Genomic DNA, 21,105 nt, shown 5'->3' on the forward strand with positions numbered 1-21,105 from the left:
CTCATACTCAGAAGAGTTGGCTTTCTTATGGGGCTCACAAGAAAGAGGAAGTGATACTTTCAGCATGTAGGTATGGCACTGCTTGTGAGTTGTGGTCAGAAGTAATTAGATCACTGTCAGACACACATAATCACTGTCAGACACACATAATCATGTCGTCATTCAGATCTAGGACTCTTAATGACCCACGCTCCTAATCCAAATTGAGTTAAGAGACCACTTTTGAGATACTCCAAAGAGAAATTTCACCTTGCCTCTGAAATGTATTCCCTCAATGTTTCTAATATAAGCTTCCAAATGAAAGTATTGTATTTCTTTAAACTAAAAAATCCAAATGACACATGAGGATTTTGCTGATGCCAATGTATTTCTAAAGTCAAAATTACAATAACGTGTAATACAGTTTTAAAAACTGCATGAAAGGAGAAAGGGGTTTGGAATGGATGCAGATTATTCTTTAGTCTTCCGCCATCATGGAAAGTATCTCATTGTAAACCTCTTGAGGAGCGTCCATCGCCCAGATGAAGTCCAGGTGGTTGTACGGAAGGATCTCCTTATGGTACAGGAGGTTAGGGAGTTTGGGAAGCAGCATGGCGACATCCTGGGGATCAGCCAGGATGTCATTGCCACCGTTCCACACTGCAATTGGTACAGTCATGGCTGACACATTGTAGTCAGGAGGTGTTCTCTGAAACATGACAGGTGAAAGAAGTAGAGTTTAGGCAACCACACTTCCAAACCAGTGTCGATTGAGTGCTCATTCTCAATAAAGTCTAATGATCACATCAACAAAGTCACCCTGACCCATAGAGGAAAGTAAACACAGCATAGTTTGGGTCAATGCTTCTCAATCTCTAATAGGCCTGTCATTCATCTAGGACTCTTAAAATACAGACTAACTCAGCAGGTTTGGGAGGAAAGTCAGGGAACACACACTCACAGGTGATGCCAATATTGTTGGTTCTAAGCTAGGTTTCAGTTCAGATGAAGGAAGGAGATTTCACTAGATTCTTGTTTGTGGATGGGATGTGCACATGCAAACTACTATGTGTATGTGGAGGGTAGAACACTTCCTTCATCTTGGTCATTGCTGTCTATTAGACAGTGTCTCTCCCTTTTATTGGTGAATATGCCAGGTAAGCTGTCCAAGAAGCTTTTGGTGGTTCTGTCTCTGCTTCCTGTATCCTAATAGGGCACACTGACATTACAGTAGACGGAGCTTACAAAACAAACTCATTACCCACTGATCTATCTCCTCAGCTAGGTTTTAACTAGATCCTGAATGGGGCAGATTCTCTCTTCCACTCTGAATCATAATCTCAAATAATCCTGGGTTCTGAGTTATTTGTTTTGTCCTTGTATTGATTTCCACAATGTGCATTACCTCATTGAGAAGCTGCTCTGCCTGGAAATCTCTCAGCTGGGAGCCTGAGCATGGCTCTTCGAGTAGAGCTTGTGCAGGCATTTCTATGGGATGCTTTAAGTGCTTCATTCGATACTGCAGTCTGACTGCTGCTCATGCCTCACTCTTTCACTTCAAAGTCTCACCGGAGGGGCTGCTTTACTCTACAAGGACTCTTGATGCAGAGCTCCAACCGGCTATCTCAATAGGCCGTCTTCAATCAGTTTCTGCTAGCTGATTCCCAGTCTCCAACTTGATGGGGTTATCTCTTGGTTGGCCTCTCAATTAGGCTGCTTCACACATACTGCTGCATGTTTTGGGTACCCGATTTGATAGTGTTTTGCTATCTTTCTGCTGATTTTCTCTATCTGCACTTTACTATTTATTCTTTTTGAATTTTGTTGCAATATCATTCGTCAACTCATTGACTCAAACCTGAAGGCACAGCTTTCATAAATCATTCTTTGGACAGTACAAAGCAACTGCCCACAGCATGGCTAATGACCAGGTCAGTACTTCAGGTAAGAAGCTGAAAACGTCCAATGGAAAAAAGATAGCCTTTTCAACAAATGGTGCTGGTTCAACTGGAGGTCAGCATGTAGAAGAATGCGAATTGATCCATCCTTGTCTCCTTGTACTAAACTCAACTCCAAATGGATCAAGGACCTCCACATAAAGCCAGATACCCTGAAGCTAATAGAAAAGAAACTGGGGAAGACCCTTGAGGACATCAGCACAGGGGGAAATTTCCTGAACAGAACACCAATAGCTTATGCTTTAAGATCAAGAATTGACAAATGGGACCTCATAAAATTACAAAGTTTCTGTAAGGCAAAGGACACCATCAAAAGGGCAAATCAGCAACCAACAAATTGGGAAAAGATCTTCACCAACCCTACATCAGATAGAGGGCTAATATCCAATATATATAAAGAACTCAAGAAGTTAGACTCCAGAAAACCAAATAACCCTATTAAAAATGGAGTACAGAGTTAAACAAAGAATTTTCACCTGAAGAACTTCGGATGGCAGAGAAACATCTTAAAAAATGCTCAACTTCATTAGTTATTAGGGAAATGCAAATCAAAACAACCCTGAGATTTCACCTTACACCAGTCAGAATGGCTAAGATTAAAAATTCAGGAGACAGCAGGTGTTGGTGAGGATGTGGAGAAAGAGGAACACTCCTCTACTGCTGGTGGGGTTGCAAATTGGTACAACCACTCTGGAAATCAGTCTGGCGGTTCCTCCGAAAACTGGGCACCTCACTTCCAGAAGATCCTGCTATACCACTCCTGGGCATATACCCAGAAGATTCCACAGCATGTAATAAGGATACATGTTCCACTATGTTCATAGCAGCCCTATTTATAATTGCCAGAAGCTGGAAAGAACCCAGGTATCCCTCAACAGAAGAGTGGATGCAAAAAATGTCGTATATCTACACAATGGAGTACTATTCAGCCATTAGAAACAATGAATTAATGAAATTCTTAGGCAAATGGATGGAGCTGGAGAACATCATACTAAGTGAGGTAACCCAGACTCAAAAGATGAGTCATGGTATGCATTCACTAATAAGTGGATATTAACCTAGAAAACTGGAATATCCAAAACATAATCCACATATCAAATGAGGTACAAGAAGAACGGAGGAGTGGCCCCTTGTTCTGGAAAGACTCAGTGAAGCAGTATAGGGCAAAACTAGAACAGGGAAGTGGGAAGGGTTGGATGGGAAAACAGGGGGAGGGAAGTGGGCTGATGGCACTTTTGGGAGTGGGGGTCTAGAAAAGGGGAAATCATTTGAAATGTAAATAAAAAATGTATCGAATAAAAAAAAAGGTAGCTGAATCTGTGTATGTTCATGTAATTTTCCTAAATATTGCTTCAAATTCTGAGAAAAAGTATTGGCATTTTTTTTTTTATTTTTAGGAAACCACTATTAACACATAGGGTTTATAAAGATTCATAAAGCAGAAAATAGAACAAGAGAGTCATCTTCTTGATTCTGACAATCTACACAGAATTTAGTTAGGTACATTTGTTGGAGAGATTATTACTTCAAGGGTACTAATCTAATAGCCTTAAAGTTTGTGTCTTTATATTTTGTGATAGAGCCAACTTACAGTCCAAAACATCTATTACATTATTGTCCCAGTAATTTATGCTTTTTTCTTACATTCCTCACACATGGGTTAAAGTGTGAAAAATATCTAAAATAAATTTTACTTACATACCATTAAGGAAACAGCTTCCTAGATATTATCTCTGCCTGTTAAATTAACAACACTTATTTCAATAACAATTAGTCAGAAGTTGTATTCACTTGGCTGGAAGAAGGGCAGACTTGATTATTGATACTGAGGGTATCAATGATTTATTACTTTGGTTACCAGAATGAGAGCCCAACAGAAAAGTAAATTCCAAGCAAGTCTGTACTTTGTGAGTTGATCATATAGAGTTCTGAAAAAGGCCCTTAAAGATATAAAATGAGTAAAATCAATGATGTGAGGCATTTCTCTAAATGTAGACTCTTGTCTGAAAACATATCCTTCTAAGGGGAACTATGAGTCAGGGGAACTAAGGAAAATCAGTATTATTCAATTATATTAATTATTAATTATTATACTAATTGGTAAAAATTGGGGCTGTTTAATAGAAAGAGTGGGTCAAAAACTACAATAAGATACCCACCTTACTCACAATTAGTCAGTGATAATGCAAGAGTTTGCCCTGAGCATATGGTTATACACATTAGCCTTTTATAGCCTGTAAATTTTCTAGTCCATGAATTATTGTGCAAATTCGTCTTGACCACCAATTACATCAACTGCAGAGTCTGAATTATTTGTACCACAGCAAATGTGAGGATTGCAAGACACTTTTATGCTCAGAAATATTTCTAACTTTGACCTAAAAACACACCACCTTTTTCTTCCACATAGAAATGTGTCCCCATTAAATCATGTGTACACGTCCAAACGAAAGAGGGAGATAAATGAGAAAACTGCCTAATCTTATGCATGGATATAAGTGATGACTTGTTTTAGCCAGTTGTACTTCAGAGAGAAGAGAACAGAGTGTCGTGTGGAGACTGGATTAAACAGCAAGGCTATGTAAAGATGATGTCCTATTAATTTACACAAAGTCTTTGCATGGGACCCAGGTTTACTCTGTAAATTTCCAGAGCATAGGAGTGGAGAAACTGGACATCAGCATTAGTTTGAAATTGAATACCCAATTGTATTACTTTTCTTTTCTAACTTCTTTGTCATTTAAATTGTGAGCAATTTCAACCAGCTGATACATGTCCCCCAACATACAGCAGAGGACTGCTGGGTGTGGGTTTAGTCAGAGAGGATGCACCTAACTATCAAGAGACTGGAGGCCCCAGGGAGTTGAGAGGCCTGGTGGGATGGGGGTGTGGGTTGGAGACATCCTCATGGAGACATGGGGAGGGATATGGAACAGTCGAAAGGTGGACCAGGAAGGGAATAAAATCTGGAGTTTAAAATAAATAAATTTAAAATATTCTGAGCAATTTCAATCTCAAGAAACATACCTGATTGTAGTGTAACATGTTTTGGAATGGGCTTCCCCAGTCAAAGGCTTGAAACTTCCCAGATCTAGAAAGCTAATGAAAATTTAGAGCCAAAAATTAAATAAAAATGTAGTGAGAGGTAATTAAAATTAATTAGCTAACTATTCTTATAACAACACAAACACAATTTAATCTTCTCCAAATAGCTCATTTCCAATTTTTAGAATTATTGAAAAAATATTTTCTCATTTGAAATAATAACTAACTATCTAGGACTTGTGTGAGTAAAAATATAGTGTTTGTTTTAAATATTTTGTTTTACCCAGAAAATCATAAAAATAATTATTTCTATGTTACTCAAATCACGTGTTCTCATAAGATTTTTGTGTACATGGATTAGTGGTTATTTTTGTAGATTGTCATATATAGAAGCATTGCCTTACAGGAACAGATTAATAATGTGCTTTAGGTTAAACACAAAAGTTCATTGCCACAAAAGTAATGCTAACAACATTGAAATAATGATACCTGTGCCCAGTGGAGAAGGTCTTGAGTAGATGTCCCTGCTGGATTATGCCCTAGATACACATCAAAGCGACTCTAGAAATCAAACACATGCACATATATACACATACTTAGACATATTTGGTTTCTGAAAAACACCTGAGGCCATGTTTTCTGGCATCAATCCGCTGGTTCAGGGTAACCTTCAATGGAAGGATGAATAGTGCAGTTAAATGCCACCTCAGAATCTCCAAAGTACACCATGTATTTTAATCAGTATCGGCAGTGTGGAGGCCTTATTATCACCATAGTTTCTTCAAAGTAGAGTTTGAAACTCAAAGACATTTGGACAAATATCTGGCTCACACTAATCAGTGACAAGCAGTCTGGGGTTGGAAAGTTTTACCTAGCTTCTGAACCTAAATCCTCAACTTTATATTTAATGTCAGCATGCAAGAGATTAAATATTATACACAGATTCATCATGCTGCATAATTTTAATATATATATATATATATATATATATATATATATATATATATATATGATAGGCATGTATGTCTATATGATAACCATTGCTTATGTTTAGCTATAGTATTCTATCTTGTCCCTAGATCAACTTGCTCAGAACCTTTAGCATTCTGAAGTTCCGTTTCTAGGTTGCACGAGCCAGTTGAGTAGTGGGTCTTAGAGTGTGACAAAGTCTTAGAGTGTGACTATTATCAAAGGGGCTAACTTCTCCCTCCATGTGAGCAGCGTGCAGAAAACAAGCTCTCGCATCTTGTTTATTCTCTGCATCTGTTATCTTTCTCTGAAAACTCTTATTAACAAAATATAAGAACTAATCTGTTTATTGATGTGGTAAGGACAGGGTGCCCTGCTCCATTCCTCAAGCATAATGAGAAACAGCCTCAAATTGAAAAGAAGAAGGAGGAGCCCTTACTACCATAAATGAAACATAAAGAACAGATATAAACGAACGTATTTATCCAGCTATAGAGTGGATCATTGGTACTGAGAAACACACCTGAACCTGATTGGTCTCCATAGAAACAGGAACTGTGATTTCAATACTAGGCTCCCAATGAGTATAGGAATTAATATACTGTTTTAAACAATAGATCACTATACATTTTAAACAATAGAATTAATTTCTTTATGACTTTAAATGTATAAATGTAAAGATGAGAGTAAGGATTAGAAATATAGCTCTATAATTCCAGCTACTTGGAAGGCTAAATCGTGAGACTCCCTGGTTAAAGCACTGCACTGGCTATAGATTAAGTGACTGGGCAATTTAACAAGACCCTGTCTCACAATAAAAAGTTATTTAAAAATACTGACAATAAATATTGGTGGTAGAGCATGGCCCTAAAATTCCTAGACTCCACCCTTAGTACTATAAAAATTAAAAAAGGAAAAGAAGAATCAGCAGAAGTATGTCTATACAATAGTAAATATATACATATACATATATATATATATATACACACATATACACACATATATGCATAATACATACATCATGGTCACTTGTCATGTGGTTAATGTTGCGATCTATTTGTACTAAATATCTCAGGTGATTTGAACTTTAAATAGCATATTTTGTGAATGAGGAATTTAAATCAGTTCCCAAGGTAAGATTTAAATTAGGCTGACATGAATCCATATATTTATAGACCTTATGATATTGAACTTTCTCACATAGGACTTAAAACTGCAACTCTGGGAGCAAAAACGCAGATCAAGATAGGCATAAGCTGTTACACTGCTTCTCTAAAGTGTATTTTACAAAATTAATGGGAAGGGCCAGCAGGATTGAAAGCATTTACAACATTAGATATCTATGCACTGTTCTTCAGAAGTGCTTTTGCAATAAGCTTAATTTCCTTCTGTCACAGAATGTAAATACTATGCCAGTATTTAGGTGGTCACAGGACATTCATATTTTTTAATGAGAGCAGGAGATGAAATTGGAATGAGGAGTGATTTGTAACTTTCTCGGGCCTACCAAAATGCTCTGGGCAGAGTTGTGAGGTGAATTTTAGTTCTCCTGAAGTACCATTTCTAAGGGTTTATGATAGCACAAAGGTGTTTAGGGAATCTCTTGAATGGAGACCACAATGCATACACACCACATTTAAGTTTTTCTGGTCAAATCCACAGAAGACAAATAAAGCGTTGCTGCAGAGACGATTTAGCAGCTCCCGAGAGCACACTTCAGTACCAAGAAATTGATCCAAGTAGTTGTGGGGCATAAACATTTTGTTACCAAATATAACCTGAAAAATAAAAGCATCATCAGAACATAGCAACAGCCTACCTGCAGAAAGCCCACTTCATTATTGAATCATCTCATGGAGGTGTGAGCATGCTTGTATTTTTTCCTTCATTGTTTAGAAGTTTAGTTTTTAGACATTTCCTTTTCTTTAGACCCATTACCATGTACAAAAATCAACTCCAAATGATCAAAGACCCAAGTATGATGCCTCACACATTGGAACTTCCAGAAGGAAGCACAGGCAGTACCAGGCATGACATAGGTGTAGGAAGGGACATTCGAAGTGGGGTTCTACAGTAAGGCCAACTGTTGAAGGTGGGACCTCACAAAACTAAAAAGCTTCTGCATAGCTAAAGAAGTAACTAACTGGGCAAAGCAGAAGCCCCCAGAATGAGAAAGAATCTTTGTTAGTTAAACCTCTGGTAAAGAATTAATATTCACAATATATAAATTATTTAAAAACAAACAAACGAAAACTCTAGCAAGCAACTCATTCTACTATTGGGCCCAGAACCTGGACAAAGAATTCTCGAAGAAGAAAAAGGAAAGGATGATCAAGACAAACAAACATCAAACCAAACAACAACAGCAACAACAAAAAACACTTTGGCTAAAAAAAAAAAATCTCAAAAAATTGTAAATTGTCTCTAACAATTAAGAAAATGCAAATCAAAACAGCTTTGAGATTTCATCTTACCCCAGTCAGAATGGTAAAGAACAACAACGCAACAAAAAATGTTGGGGGGAATGTAGGGAAAGGGGAGTACCTCACACACTGTTGAAAGGGTTGTGAACATGAGAAGCCACTCAGAAAATTAGTGTGGAGAATTCTCAACAAGCTAAAAATAAATCTTCTCCATTATACCACTCAATTCACACATCCAAAGGACTCCACATCCTACTCCATAAATACTTGCTCAGTCATGGTCACTGCTGCTCTATTTACAGTAACTAGGAAATAGAAACAATCTAAATGTCCATATTGAAAATGCAGAAAATATACACTTTGAAAACCTATTCATCTGTAAAGAGAAATGAAATAACGAACTTCCCAAGTCAATTTATCTAGAATAGACCATTAGGTGAGGTAACCCAAACCCAGAAAGATAAATATACTATGTTCTGTATTTTTGCTAGCTCTAAATATTTAGATATGTGAGCATATATCCTGGAGTAACAACAAAACCAGAAAAGTAAAACAAGGACCGTTGACAGGGTAGGAGAGTTGAGAGTGGAATATCAGGGTATAAGAGATCTGACTGGGACAATGGGATGGAGGAGCTCTAATTAAGGAAGGGGCGGGGATAGTTAGAGAAATAAAAGGGACGAGGGTAATATAACAGTAAGGATGTCTGGAAAAGTCATAAGAAATGTTATTATACACTATCTACCTAAAAATGAAACCCTACAATATATGTAAGTTTTTGTATTAATATACATATGTAGTTTAAATGAATGTAGATGAGTTTACATTAAATTGAAGGTGTTTCAATTTCTCATCTTGAGATAGCACTCTCTCCAAGAGCCAAACACCATCATATAACAAAATCTTCACACCAGTCATGAGAATCTCTCATTTGAGTTGTAACTGTTGATCACAGTTCTTCAAGAGACTTCCAAAACATTACAAACCATTGCTATTGCCCTTGGTTGACCCCAGCATTGAAAAATAAGAAAGACACTACTACTGTAGATACCAACAAATTCAGACAAAGGACCCAGCAGCCACAAAGTTGGAACTGACTGGAATGCCTGACCCATGCAAACTTCCAAAAGAGGAAGCAACTATCAGTTCTAATGAGCTATGACAGCTGTGAACCACAATGATGATCATCATGGCAAGATACCTTAAGAGTGCAGTAGTTGCACCCAAAACATGATCATAACAAATAGCTCCTGAATAAGGAGTTAAGACACACTCAACAAGAGGAATGCATTCCAGATACAGGAAACCTATGCAGCTACCCAGGTATAGTGAAGTCCTGGATCTTGGAGGAGATCCTACAACCACCACTTTACTAAACCAACATAATTCCTAACTACATTCTAAATATTTTGTCTTTATACTCATGGATAAGTATAGCCTTCACCCCTCTTAAAGGAAACTTCTGTTTGCAACAGATGAGCTTATTACAGAAAACCACAACCAGTCAAAGTGCAGAGTTGAGGAGTCCAGTCCAAAGTGATACATCTACAATACATTCTCACACCTAAGGTTCAGGGAACACTGTGGAAGAGAGGGCAGAAGATTATAAGAGCCAAATTGCCTGAGAGTTTGCAGTGAGACATGTATCCTTCTAATGTCAGAAGTTACCTCTATATAAAGTCTCACTGATATGACTGGATAAGCATGAGCTGACGAAGGATAACACAATAGACATGCTGATGTGCACAGTAGAAAGAACATGAGACCTCAACCCTACTCAAGGGACTACTAAGAAAAAGTAAGAACACGAAAGGCAGTCTTCCACAGGGAAACACACATTAATTGCTTATTAATACCAAATGGTCTGCTCTGAAAATATACATACAAGTAACAGAGCAGGTTATGTTTGGAATATATGTGCACATAATTATGCATCTGTGCATGTAGCAACAATTAGTGAAAAAAAGAGGCCATGAATTTGAAAGAGGTCAAAGAGGGATGTGTGTGTGTGTGTGTGTGTGTGTGTGTGTGTTTGGAGGGAAGAAGGGGAAGTGGGAATGATGTTATTATAATCTCAAAAATATTCATTATGTGTGTGTGTGTGTGTGTGTGTGTGTGCGTGCGTGCATGTGTGTGGCCTACCATATGTGCCGCAGAAGTTGTGTGGAGATCAGAGGACAACTCTTGAGGGTCCTTCTCTCCTTCCACCATGTGCCCCATGATTGAACTTAGGGTGTCAGACTCGGCAGCAATCATCTGGACCAACTCACCTATTTCTGTCCCCCTTTTTCTCAATGAAGTTGTGAAACAGAAAGAGCAGATAGATAGCAACATTCAATGTGTATTATTGAATTCAGAGGAAGGTGAGGGCCACAGTGAATTATAATCCAGGTGTAGTAATAAAGGTTATGGTCAAATTGTGAGCTTAGATGGAAGAGTGTTATAATTATGTATCGACAGGTGAGATTTGAGTAATAAATTGTGAGATAAGGAGGAGTAATCAGAGGGATATCAATAGGAAAATCTTTAGAGATTCGTCTCAATTGTGTTGAGCATTGGGTCATTTTGCTTTATCGGTTTTATACCCAAGAAAGCGGGGCTATAGAAATATCAGTGTTTTCGGCTAATAAGGACTAGGTTATATCTGCAGATCTGATCCACGTGTGTGACTCAGTGTCCAAATGCCTCCTCCTTTCAACTCCTCTGCTCTTGCTATCTGAAAATCTGAGCATAAGTGAGAAGTGAGAGGCTGAGAGCAGCAGGAGATGGGCACAGTCATCTTAATGCTTTAGGTTTCTCATAAAAGTTTTATCAGTACGTTTGACTCCATCCAGTGTCTTTGGTTTTAGACATGCATGCTCATTTAGAGTGCAGGCAAATGGAAAAGATAATACAGAAGGAAAGGGTAGGATTACTGTACTTACAGCCACAGGCTAAACTTCTCTTCCAAAAAGTGATTGCGCAAATGTGCAGGTGTGTCGGCTTGGTTTGAGTGCAATAGAAGTTGGGCATTAAGCATTTGAATGTAAATGCTATCAGTTCATTCCCTTGTGTGTTCAACAAGGCATTCATATGGTTTATTGAAATCCACACTACTGTCCAATGAAATTTCCATTTCTTAGGAAAGAACTCTTAGACAGCCCAAGAGCATTGAATTGGAAGTCACGTTATTTGCTTTCTTTATTTTTCTCTTTTCCTTATTCCATTCGCCATTCTTATTTCCTTATTCCATGCTTTCAAGTTTCTTTTCTTTTCTTTTCCTTTCTTTTTTCTTTCCTTTCCTTTCCTTTTCTTTTTCTTCCTTCCTTCCTTCCTTCCTTCCTTCCTTCCTTCCTTCCTTCCTTTCTTTCTTTCTTTCTTTCTTTCTTTCTTTCTTTTTTTTTTTTTTTGCTCTCAACACAATATTTTCATTAACTATTTAGAAATTTCACACAATGCTGCTGCATCACACTTATTTCCCATTCCTCCCTGGTCCACTCTTCCACCAAAACAAAAACAAAAATGAAAACAAAAACAAAAATAAAACCAATAATAACAATAGGAAACCAACAGCAAAAGCAAAATAACCAAAAACAACAAGAAATAAACACAAAAAAACATAAAAAAAGAAAAAGCAAAAAGTCAACCTCTACCAACTCCAATTTGTGTTGTCTGTAGATATTCACTAAAACATGGTCTAACTCCCAGTGGCCAGCATCTTAAAATATAAAGAGTCCTTTGCACTCCCCATACCCCTGCCATTGACTATGAAGAGCTATACTTCAGAATCCTTATTACAACTTTAAAATACTCTCGTCAATAGCTTCTTCTCTGGGCTGTTTCATTTCTTTCTTACTTTCTTTCTTTCTTTCTTACTTTCTTGTTCTTTTCTTTTTTGGGGGGGGTTTGGAGGCTGGTGAGTGGTGACTGGGTTGTCATAGAAGGATGCCTCTGGCCCTGCCTGAGATTCTTATTTGACTATTTTTCTTTGCTTTTAACACTCCAGTCCCTGTTGCAGGAGTGGAACTGTTTCCTTGGCACAGATGTGAGGAGTGCTTGGCCAGTGAAATATCCTTAAAAAGGAACATTTAGTGACGTTGACAACCCACTGCAAACTAACCCAAACCAAAGGAGTAAATGGGAATCTCAAAGGCAAGAGAGGCTCCACACACGTTAATGTTCTGGGAGAGATAACATAAACATATAATATTTAGTTTGAGGATATGAATATGTGAGATACATTTGTTTACGTTGATCGATCCAATGGCAATTGTGTGCCTTAGTCACATACCTTGAAAAGAAATTTAGGAATAAGTGAAATCTTTTTAAAAGGACTTTGTGTATACTTCACGGTAGCAACTGGAGCTAATGCATAAAACGTCTTGATTTTTTTAGCCAGAGCAGGATTGGTAGAAAAGGCAATAAAACCTGAAATAGAACAGACCATCAATGAAGAAGGCATGTACATGTGTGCCGTTTTATGTTTGTGGAAGTGTGAGATTATCTTGGACTTGCTAGAGACACAATCTTAAGCATGCTGAGAAGTTGACATAATGGTTTATTGAGATATGTAAAAGCACAGTGATAACATTTAAAGATATGCACTAGTGGAAAAAGAATTGATATGCTCAGTCTTAAGGTAACTCAAGAGGGAAGCAGAGTGGAGAAATTCACTGTCAAAGCAAGAGATTTTACTCACTTCAGTAAATTCTAAGGAAACCATTGCACTGAATCTCAATGCAGTGATTTTATAGCCTCAGGTTACAAGACACAACACAGATGCAAGTTGTATTAGATATATGTCATTGAAAGTTAATGTTATGAGATCCCCTTGTAGCCAAGCACAGTTAGTTACTGGCTGATATTAGTACTCTGGATGCTGAGTCAAGAGGATCTGGAGTCTGAAGCCAGCCTGAGCTACACAGGACAGCCTTGTTTCAAAAATCCACCAACAGCAACAACAAAGAGGCCCGTGACTTCTAGGCAATTCCAACAATGACCTCTGTAACTGCATTTCACTTGGCTTTTCAAACACTAGTAAACACTTCCTGTTTTTCAGTTCCAAAATTCTAGCTGCCCTTTTACATCACTACCTCTGAATTTGCTTCCTCTATCACAAAACTCATATCTTCTAAATAAAGGAATAATGCAGGCTTGTCCCAACACCTCTCCTCTTGGCGGTCTAAGCTGGCTCCTTGGGATGTTAATAACAGTCTGATGCCTCTTTTTGAGCAGTTTCAGTTTAATATTCTTTCTTGAACTTCATACTGTTTATGACTGACTCTTTGACATCTTTACGTGCATCTTCAATTTATGATTTACAACGTTCCCACACTGAGCTCCCAATGTCATTATATAAGAGCTCTTCTTACTGCCCCTTCCTTCCTCACTTTGGGGAAAAGAATCTTCATTAGTCCAGGATCCCAAGCCAAAATCTCTGGCATTGTCTTTACTTCTATTTTTGCTTCATATACTGTATATCTAACATTTTATTTAAGTTTGCTGGCAGTATCTCATTTGCACACACATGTATGTCTGTATATGTATGTGTGTATGTATGTATTTATGTATACATGGATATATGTGTACACACTTACACTGCTTGATTGGACATGATTATTCTCAAATCTCTCCTCATCCCTCAGTAATTCAGCTCACCAGAATCTCTGGCATGAGTGATTGTATGAGTCCTCTAGCTGCTTCTGGAGCTCCTGCCACTGTTGCCCTTCAGCAATGAGAAGGATCATAAAATGGATCATGCAATTTCTCTATTAAAAATCTCTTTGTGATAGCCTTTTTATTTATATCTTTACAATAGCCAAAGAACCCTGAATTTTTTTTTGGCAGCCAAAATGTCATCTCACTCTGTTTCCCTCTCGCTGTCTCTTACTTAATATCTAAGTGATATTAAGATAAGAGATTTTAATTTATTTTCTTTGGTATGTTATTTGGACAAATGGTCTGGTTTCCATCAAAAATAGTGGAGTGAAGGGAACAAATTCAACTGGGAAGCTAGAATATGCAACCTTGAGAGCCAGTTGGCCTGGGCTGATATCTGAGCCACTCTGTTGGCCTATTGGTGGAGATGAAGGCACTTGATTGAGTTATTTATTCTACTGTCTGAGTTATCCATCTCTAGGGTAGGAGGATCAATTAACTTTATATATCACTGGATTACAATCATAATGCATTTTATAAAGTTGCACAGCAGGAGCTATAGTACTGTGTAGAGACATAGAAACTGTGTTCGGTTTTGGTGCTTTACTTACCAATAGTGGTGCCCTGAGAATGACCAACATAGTGTATCTTCTCTTGTCCAGTTTTCTGTACAATGAAATCTATTGTGGCTGGAAGATCATATTTAGCCATTTCATCAAAGCTGTAAGAAAATAAATAAATCAAATAGTTTCTAAAACTTAAAGCCTTCACCATCAACCCTGGTTTTTAGGCCCACATTCACAAATTATATCTAAGCCAAAAATGCATATCTATAAAGAAACCTATATTTCTACTTGGGGAGTAGAAAACTAGACACTTTAATTATTGCCAGTTATATTTAGACCCTTAGCAAATGCCAGGTGTCTTTGGGGTAGTTGCTTGTAAGCAAAGGTCATCATTTATAAACATGTATAATTGTAGGGAGCTGCTTGCGCAGGCCGGTAGGATTTGCTGAAGGAGGCACCAGTTGTTGCGACCACCCTCGCCGGCAAGGAATGACACAACACAGGAAGATCTTCTTCAAGAAGTTTACTCAGGATCCCTGTACTTCTTCTGACCCCGGAGAGAATCATCCCAGCCCTTAAATACTAATAGCCAGCCAATCAGGCTTAGTCACATGGGCATTGCTGATAGGCTGTATCCACGCGGAAGGCGCAAGACTCAACAGGCTCCACCCAAATAAGGACTTGTTTACAACAGGGAGCCCATCAGCGGGAAGGCGGAAAGCGGAAACCCGCGCCATTTTAAGGGCGCGGGAGCAAGCAGCTCCCTACATATAATGGCCATAATCTAAATATAAACAAGATAGGTATTTATGGATGGATATTATTTTTATTTCTGAAATGTAATATCAGAGTTAATAAGCACTTGTATTCTACATTCCATTTTTATGAGTCCCATCTCTGTAGTACATTCTTCACAAATAATAAAGAATGATACAAAAATGAGAACTCCAAGTTGAACAATATTTAGTGGCTTCTCATTGTGCACAGAATGAATGTCAACACCCTCACACTAGATCTGGTTCCTATCAACAGGCTAGTGTTCTACTTTGTTCTGTCCACCTCCTTCTCACAGCACCAGATACACATGGGCTTCCTACCAGCTTTCTGAACCATCAGAACACTCTTGTGCCTCAGCAAGATCAGCCACGTCCTCTCCATCAACTATCTTCCTTAGTCATTTCCAAGACTAGGGCATGAGAAGATATTGGACTCCTTTGATAACTTTTCTGTGCCCGACCTTTGGGCTTTATAATGATGATGAAGACTTTTGTTCTCCTTTCCCCCTCTTTGGTATGTCCTTAGTCTGTTGGCTTCTCCCTTTGCAACTTTCATGGAACAGTGAATTGCCTTGCATTCTAACGTTGGCTGTGATGTTCATTTTATTTGGAAAAGCAGTTTTAGACATCTCTTGATCTTTGGTATGGAGGCCACAGCAAGCTTAGTGGAAATACTGCCCTTGGAATGATGTGTATAGAAGACTCAAGTGTTGGAACAAGTAATACAGCTTCCTTTACCTCCTGTCTAGAGTATAGTTGGTTGTGATGAGCAAGAGAATGGCCATGCTTGTAGATCCCAAATGCATGTCCATTTCAAATTATTCTATTTCTTTACCTGAAAGCCCAGAATTCAACTGAGTCTGGTGAATAGTATATATTTTTCCTGGACCATGTATTTCCTCGGCTGTTCCCGAGCCACACATCATAGCCAGCATCTGCTAGAATGAAGGCCAGGCTGTTGTTAGGCAGATTTGTAATCCAGTTTGTGGCTGATGCAATCAAACCATGCTGCAAATACGCAACGGGTCTCTTGCCTAGGGAAGAAGATTATCCAAAATATTATACATGCATTTTTTATGGTAGGTAGACATATATTCAGAGGTAATATGTTCACTTTGTTGACATTGTATTTGAGATCTTAATTACCTTTTCTCTATTGTGTCTCCTGGGCCAAAAACTGAGGAAATGTACGCATTTTATTTCTCTTTAAAGATTTATAATTTTGTATGTATACGTATTTATGTAAGCCTATATGTGTTTATGTGAAGCATATATGTACAGTAGCCCTTAGAAGTCAGAAGAGAACATCTGATCTTGAACTAAAATTATAGACAGTTGTGAACAGACAGTACATAGGTACTGTGGACTGAATCCAAGACCTATATAATCCAAGCCACTATATGAGTGGCTTTTCACTACTAAGTGATCTCTTTGGTATATACATTTACTTTCATTTATTGCATTTGTTTTTTACCAACACAAGGCCTTGCACAGGCAAGGCAAATGTACCACTGAACAATACCTTCATCTTATATTGTACATGCTGAATGTGTTTACTGTATTATAAGCTAGTTATGTGTAAATAAAGATATGAAAATGACAAGCCAAGAAAATTAAGTACTGTGTAAATGTAGGTTGTGCATAATAACATTATGTTGCACAATTTTTCTATAATGAAAAATATGAAAATTTAACAATAACAGCAAAATAAAATGATGTTTATCTATATAAGAAATAGATCTCTAGCTGCCTCCCATTTTTTTCCCTCTACAATATTACCTGACTAACTTCCATGTGCTGACATTCAGCTCGAATACTATATTAAAAGAAACTGATCCCTGATTCCTTTAGCTGGTTAGAGGCTTTGAATAGTTTGTATATAACAGCAAGACTACAATTTATTGTGATCATTTGGTCATCCCTCTGTCTCGTTGACTTGATTGCTGTCTACTGAAAATCATGTGTTGCATTTCCAGAGTGATTCAGATTTACTTCCTCCTTAGAGAGAAATGAAATGGGAGCGGGGGAGGGAGAGAGAAGAGAGGGGAGATTAGAGAGATGGGGGAGGGATAGAAGGTAAAGAAGAGGAAAGAGAAATGAGGGGATCGAAGGAATTTGTACCTATATTCTCAGAATTATGCTTCCCATATGGAATTCTGTAGACCCCCAGAATGTAGCCATCTTCAGTAATAACTTCATATTCTTCACTTGGGTATCCCCAGTAAGTTATCATCTGACTCTGAGGAGGAAAATTAGGATTAATTAGATTTAACATCATCTAACGGATAGTTCTAATGAATTTTAACTGTTCACTAAAAGTTTAGACCCATCATTATGCTAATCCTAGTAAGACCTGTCAGTAACTCACAATATTCATGGTTGCTTCAGGGTTTTTAGGACCCAGTTTTCCAAATAGGCCATGTGCACCTCCAAGAGTAGATATTACACTTGTTATTAACAGCAGCCACATTTTGTAGTGCCCTGAAACAAAGGGATAAACTGTGTTAGGGTTCCAGAACATTCAGAGTTGGTGGTGATCTTACCTCTAAAAGAACTACAGGCAAATTAATCTTACTTTTTAAAGTGTTTTGCTGTAATTGCTTTCTCTTTTTTATCTGTGTGTATATATGTGATCATTTGTATGTTTGTGTGTGCATATGCATTTGCACACATGTGTGCATGTACTTTCAAATAGATATATGTAGCAGGGCAGAGGATAAGGTCAGCTTCTGTTTCTTAGGAGTCAGGGTCTTTCACTGTGTCTTCTGAATGGGTTGGGACATTGGTCAGTGGGTTCCACCTGTCTCAGCTCCCCCATCTCTGGAATCATCAGCAAACATCACTATTCTCAGTTATTTTACTTCTTCTGGATATGTAACTTGGCCTTAACCATGAATGGCAAAAACTTTACCAACTGAACCACATACTAAGTCCTGATTCTTTTTCTTTAAAAGCATTTTCAACTTAGGTTTCCAGCCTTATAGATAGAATTTTAACCAGCAAACAATCTTCTATCATTTGGTGAAGCACAAGTTTATTATTCAGTATTTGCATCAAACTTGATTTGTGAGCACAGATTTGGACTGAAGGTTAAATGGGCATCTGATGACTTTGATTCAGCTTAATGTGCATTTAAAACTATCATCATGGAGCTGGAGAAGTGGCTCGGTAGATAAAAGCATGCAAGCCTGATGACTTGCATTTGATCTTCAGAACCCACTCCCAAAAGTTGTCTGACATCCATATATGCTCTATGGCAGACACACGTGGCCTGAAATAAATAGAACTATTGTTGTGTTAAGGTAATTAGCAACAGCCAGTTTATAACTACTAGCTGATTGAAATCATCATGGGAATTTGAAAGCTGACATCACCTAGAATAATGCTGGGATATAATTTTAAGAAAGCATTGCTCTTTCAGTTTTCTTCTAAGATATTATCTCTCTGAAATTACTTAGGTAAACCATATTATATATTGCCAGGGTACTATATGGCTGCATACCATTTCCCGAAGTATTTAACAGCAAAAAGGAATTGACTATTATTATTTTAAAATATATAAAGGCTTTACTAATTGAAATCTTCCATATTTACACACTAAAAATCTATGTTTTAGAAAACATTCTCTTTAAAAGGATTGAAGTTATTCCCCTACTTAAATGATCCATCTTTCACATGACTTGTTTTCAAAATTGCTCTCCTTTTAAGTAGCTGTAAAACAATGCAGGCTTATAATAAGTGATTGAAACTTTTAGATTGAAATAACCCAACTGATGATTCTATCTTACTATAGCTAATCACTCATAAACTTAGAGTAGAGTATAGCTTCTTGTGTTTTTATATTTTAATTCTCATTTCAAATTATAAACATTGATTTTTTAAAAGAACTATTACAAGTTCTTTTTTACTGTGTGGTTGTAATTGTCATTTATTATTTAGTATAAATAATACTTAGCATTAGACTTATACCATCTAATTTACTTAGGAGATGTAAGTACCTTCTATGAATTTTAGAATATTTTTTATTAAGCTTAATTAAAAATGCAAGTGAGAAATAATATTTTTCTTGTTTGAAGAGATGCTTTGTTGAGAGTTGTTTAAAATAAGATCTTTTTAGTGTGTATGAAATACACTTTTAATTGTGAGTAGGATGCACTAGAAGCAAATTTGGAAATCAAGTATAAAAAATATTTTAGTAAGTCAAGAATGGTGAGCCATGCCTTTAATTCTAGAACTTGGAGACAGAGGCAAGAGGATCTTTGTGAGCAAGCCTGCTGTACAAAGTGAGTTCCAGTACAGCCAGGATTCCCCAGAGAAACCCTGACTCAAAAAACAAAGCAAACAAATAAACAATAAATAAAATATACTTTAATTGTGTAAGTGAAGAATTTGTAAAACTAGTATCATTTGTTTCCAATGGTGTTCTTTGAAAAGGATGAAATCTCAGTTGCTATCACTATTTCAATAAACACTGTATGGTTCTTTAATAAATTTGTATACTTTGTAAAGTTCTTGATGTTCATGGCATGAACTAGAAATTCCAAGACCTAAATGCAATCCTCGGATATTACAATGTAGCCACTTAGTGTTGACATTAGATAAAATATGTTTCTGTAAATGGATGGAACTAAAACTTCTCTGTATAATGGAAATTCAGGAAAGGATAATCCAGTTTCTAAAAACTAGCCATCATTTTAACGCTCAAACCAGATAGTTGTCAGACTATCAAAGAAATGACAGTTCCTTTAAAGCCTTTCTTGTTTTAAGTAATTTGCCATTATAAAGTGAGACTATTCAACCAATGGTTTGAGGTATTGAATTACCCCAATAACAAAAGTCAACAAGAAAGGCTCAAAAATACTTGGGGCTGAAAAAGCATTTGACAAAATTCAGCATCCTTTCATGCTTAAAGTCTTGGAAAGAACAGGAATTCAAGGCCCATACCTAAACATAGTAAAAGCAATATACAGCAAACCGGTAGCCAGCATCAAACTAAATGGAGAGAAACTTGAAGCAATCCCACTAAAATCAGGGACTAGACAGGGCTGCCCCCTTTCTCCTTATCTTTTCAATATTGTACTTGAGGTACTAGCTCGGGCAATTCGACAACATAAGGAGGTCAAAGGGATACAAATTGGAAAGGAAGAAGTCAAACTATCATTATTTGCAGATGACATGATAGTCTACCTAAGTGACCCAAAAAACTCCACTAGAGAACTCCTACAGCTGATAAACAACTTCAGCAAAGTGGCAGGTTATAAAATCAACTCAAGCAAATCAGTGGCCTACCTATACTCAAAGGATAAGCAGGCTGAGAAAGAAATTAGGGAAATGACCCCCTTCACAATAGTCACAAACAGTATAAAGTATCTTGGGGTGACTCTTACCAAACATGTGAAAGATCTGTATGACAAGAACTTCAAGACTCTGAAGAAGGAAATGGAAGAAGACCTCAAAAAATGGGAAAACCTCCCATGCTCATGGATCGGTAGAATCAATATAGTTAAAATGGCCATTTTGCCAAAAGCAATCTACAGATTCAATGCAATACCCATCAAAATCCCAACTCAATTCTTCACAGAGTTAGAAAGAGCAATTATCAAATTCATCTGGGATAACAAAAAACCCAGGATAGCTAAAACTATTCTCAGCAACAAAAGAAAGTCTGGGGGAATCAGTATCCCTGACCTCAAGCAATACTACAGAGCAATAGAGTTAAAAACTGCATGGTATTGGTACAGAGACAGGCAGG

The 21,105-nt window shown here is 37.4% G+C and overlaps 1 protein-coding gene across 3 annotated transcripts; it reads right to left on the reverse strand.

Annotated features, from left to right (window-relative positions):
* Nucleotides 1–457: 457 nt before the first annotated feature.
* LOC127677435 (gastric triacylglycerol lipase) lies at nucleotides 458–17,823 on the reverse strand. 3 transcript variants are annotated; one of them, XM_052172526.1, is made up of 9 exons: nucleotides 17,722–17,823; nucleotides 17,475–17,592; nucleotides 16,189–16,288; nucleotides 14,623–14,732; nucleotides 12,645–12,781; nucleotides 7,583–7,729; nucleotides 5,472–5,543; nucleotides 4,965–5,036; nucleotides 458–688 (listed from the first exon to the last, which is right to left on the reverse strand). In XM_052172526.1, exons 1-9 carry the CDS (start codon nucleotides 17,821–17,823, stop codon nucleotides 458–460), a joined length of 1,089 nt encoding a protein of 362 aa, XP_052028486.1. The 3 variants fall into 3 exon arrangements, with proteins under 3 accessions (XP_052028486.1, XP_052028482.1, XP_052028492.1); XM_052172522.1 differs by having other exon boundaries at nucleotides 16,189–16,387; XM_052172532.1 differs by lacking the exon at nucleotides 7,583–7,729 and having other exon boundaries at nucleotides 16,189–16,387; nucleotides 17,722–17,730.
* Between the last annotated feature and the right edge of the window lie 3,282 nt (nucleotides 17,824–21,105).

The sequence above is a fragment of the Apodemus sylvaticus genome, chromosome 1 (assembly GCF_947179515.1).
Source record: "Apodemus sylvaticus chromosome 1, mApoSyl1.1, whole genome shotgun sequence".
NCBI classification, from domain to species: domain Eukaryota; kingdom Metazoa; phylum Chordata; class Mammalia; order Rodentia; family Muridae; genus Apodemus; species Apodemus sylvaticus.

Excerpts from the sequence above, each read along its gene's own strand:
- LOC127677435 (XM_052172522.1), bottom strand. The coding sequence starts at position 17,823 with ATGTGGCTGCTGTTAATAACAAGTGTAATATCTACTCTTGGAGGTGCA. Across the intron at positions 7,730-12,644 it reads TTCCTAAATTTCTTTTCAAG|GTTATATTTGGTAACAAAAT; the intron begins GTATGTGACTAA and ends TTTATTTTTCAG. Across the intron at positions 689-4,964 it reads ACATGTTACACTACAATCAG|AGAACACCTCCTGACTACAA; the intron begins GTATGTTTCTTG and ends GTCATGTTTCAG.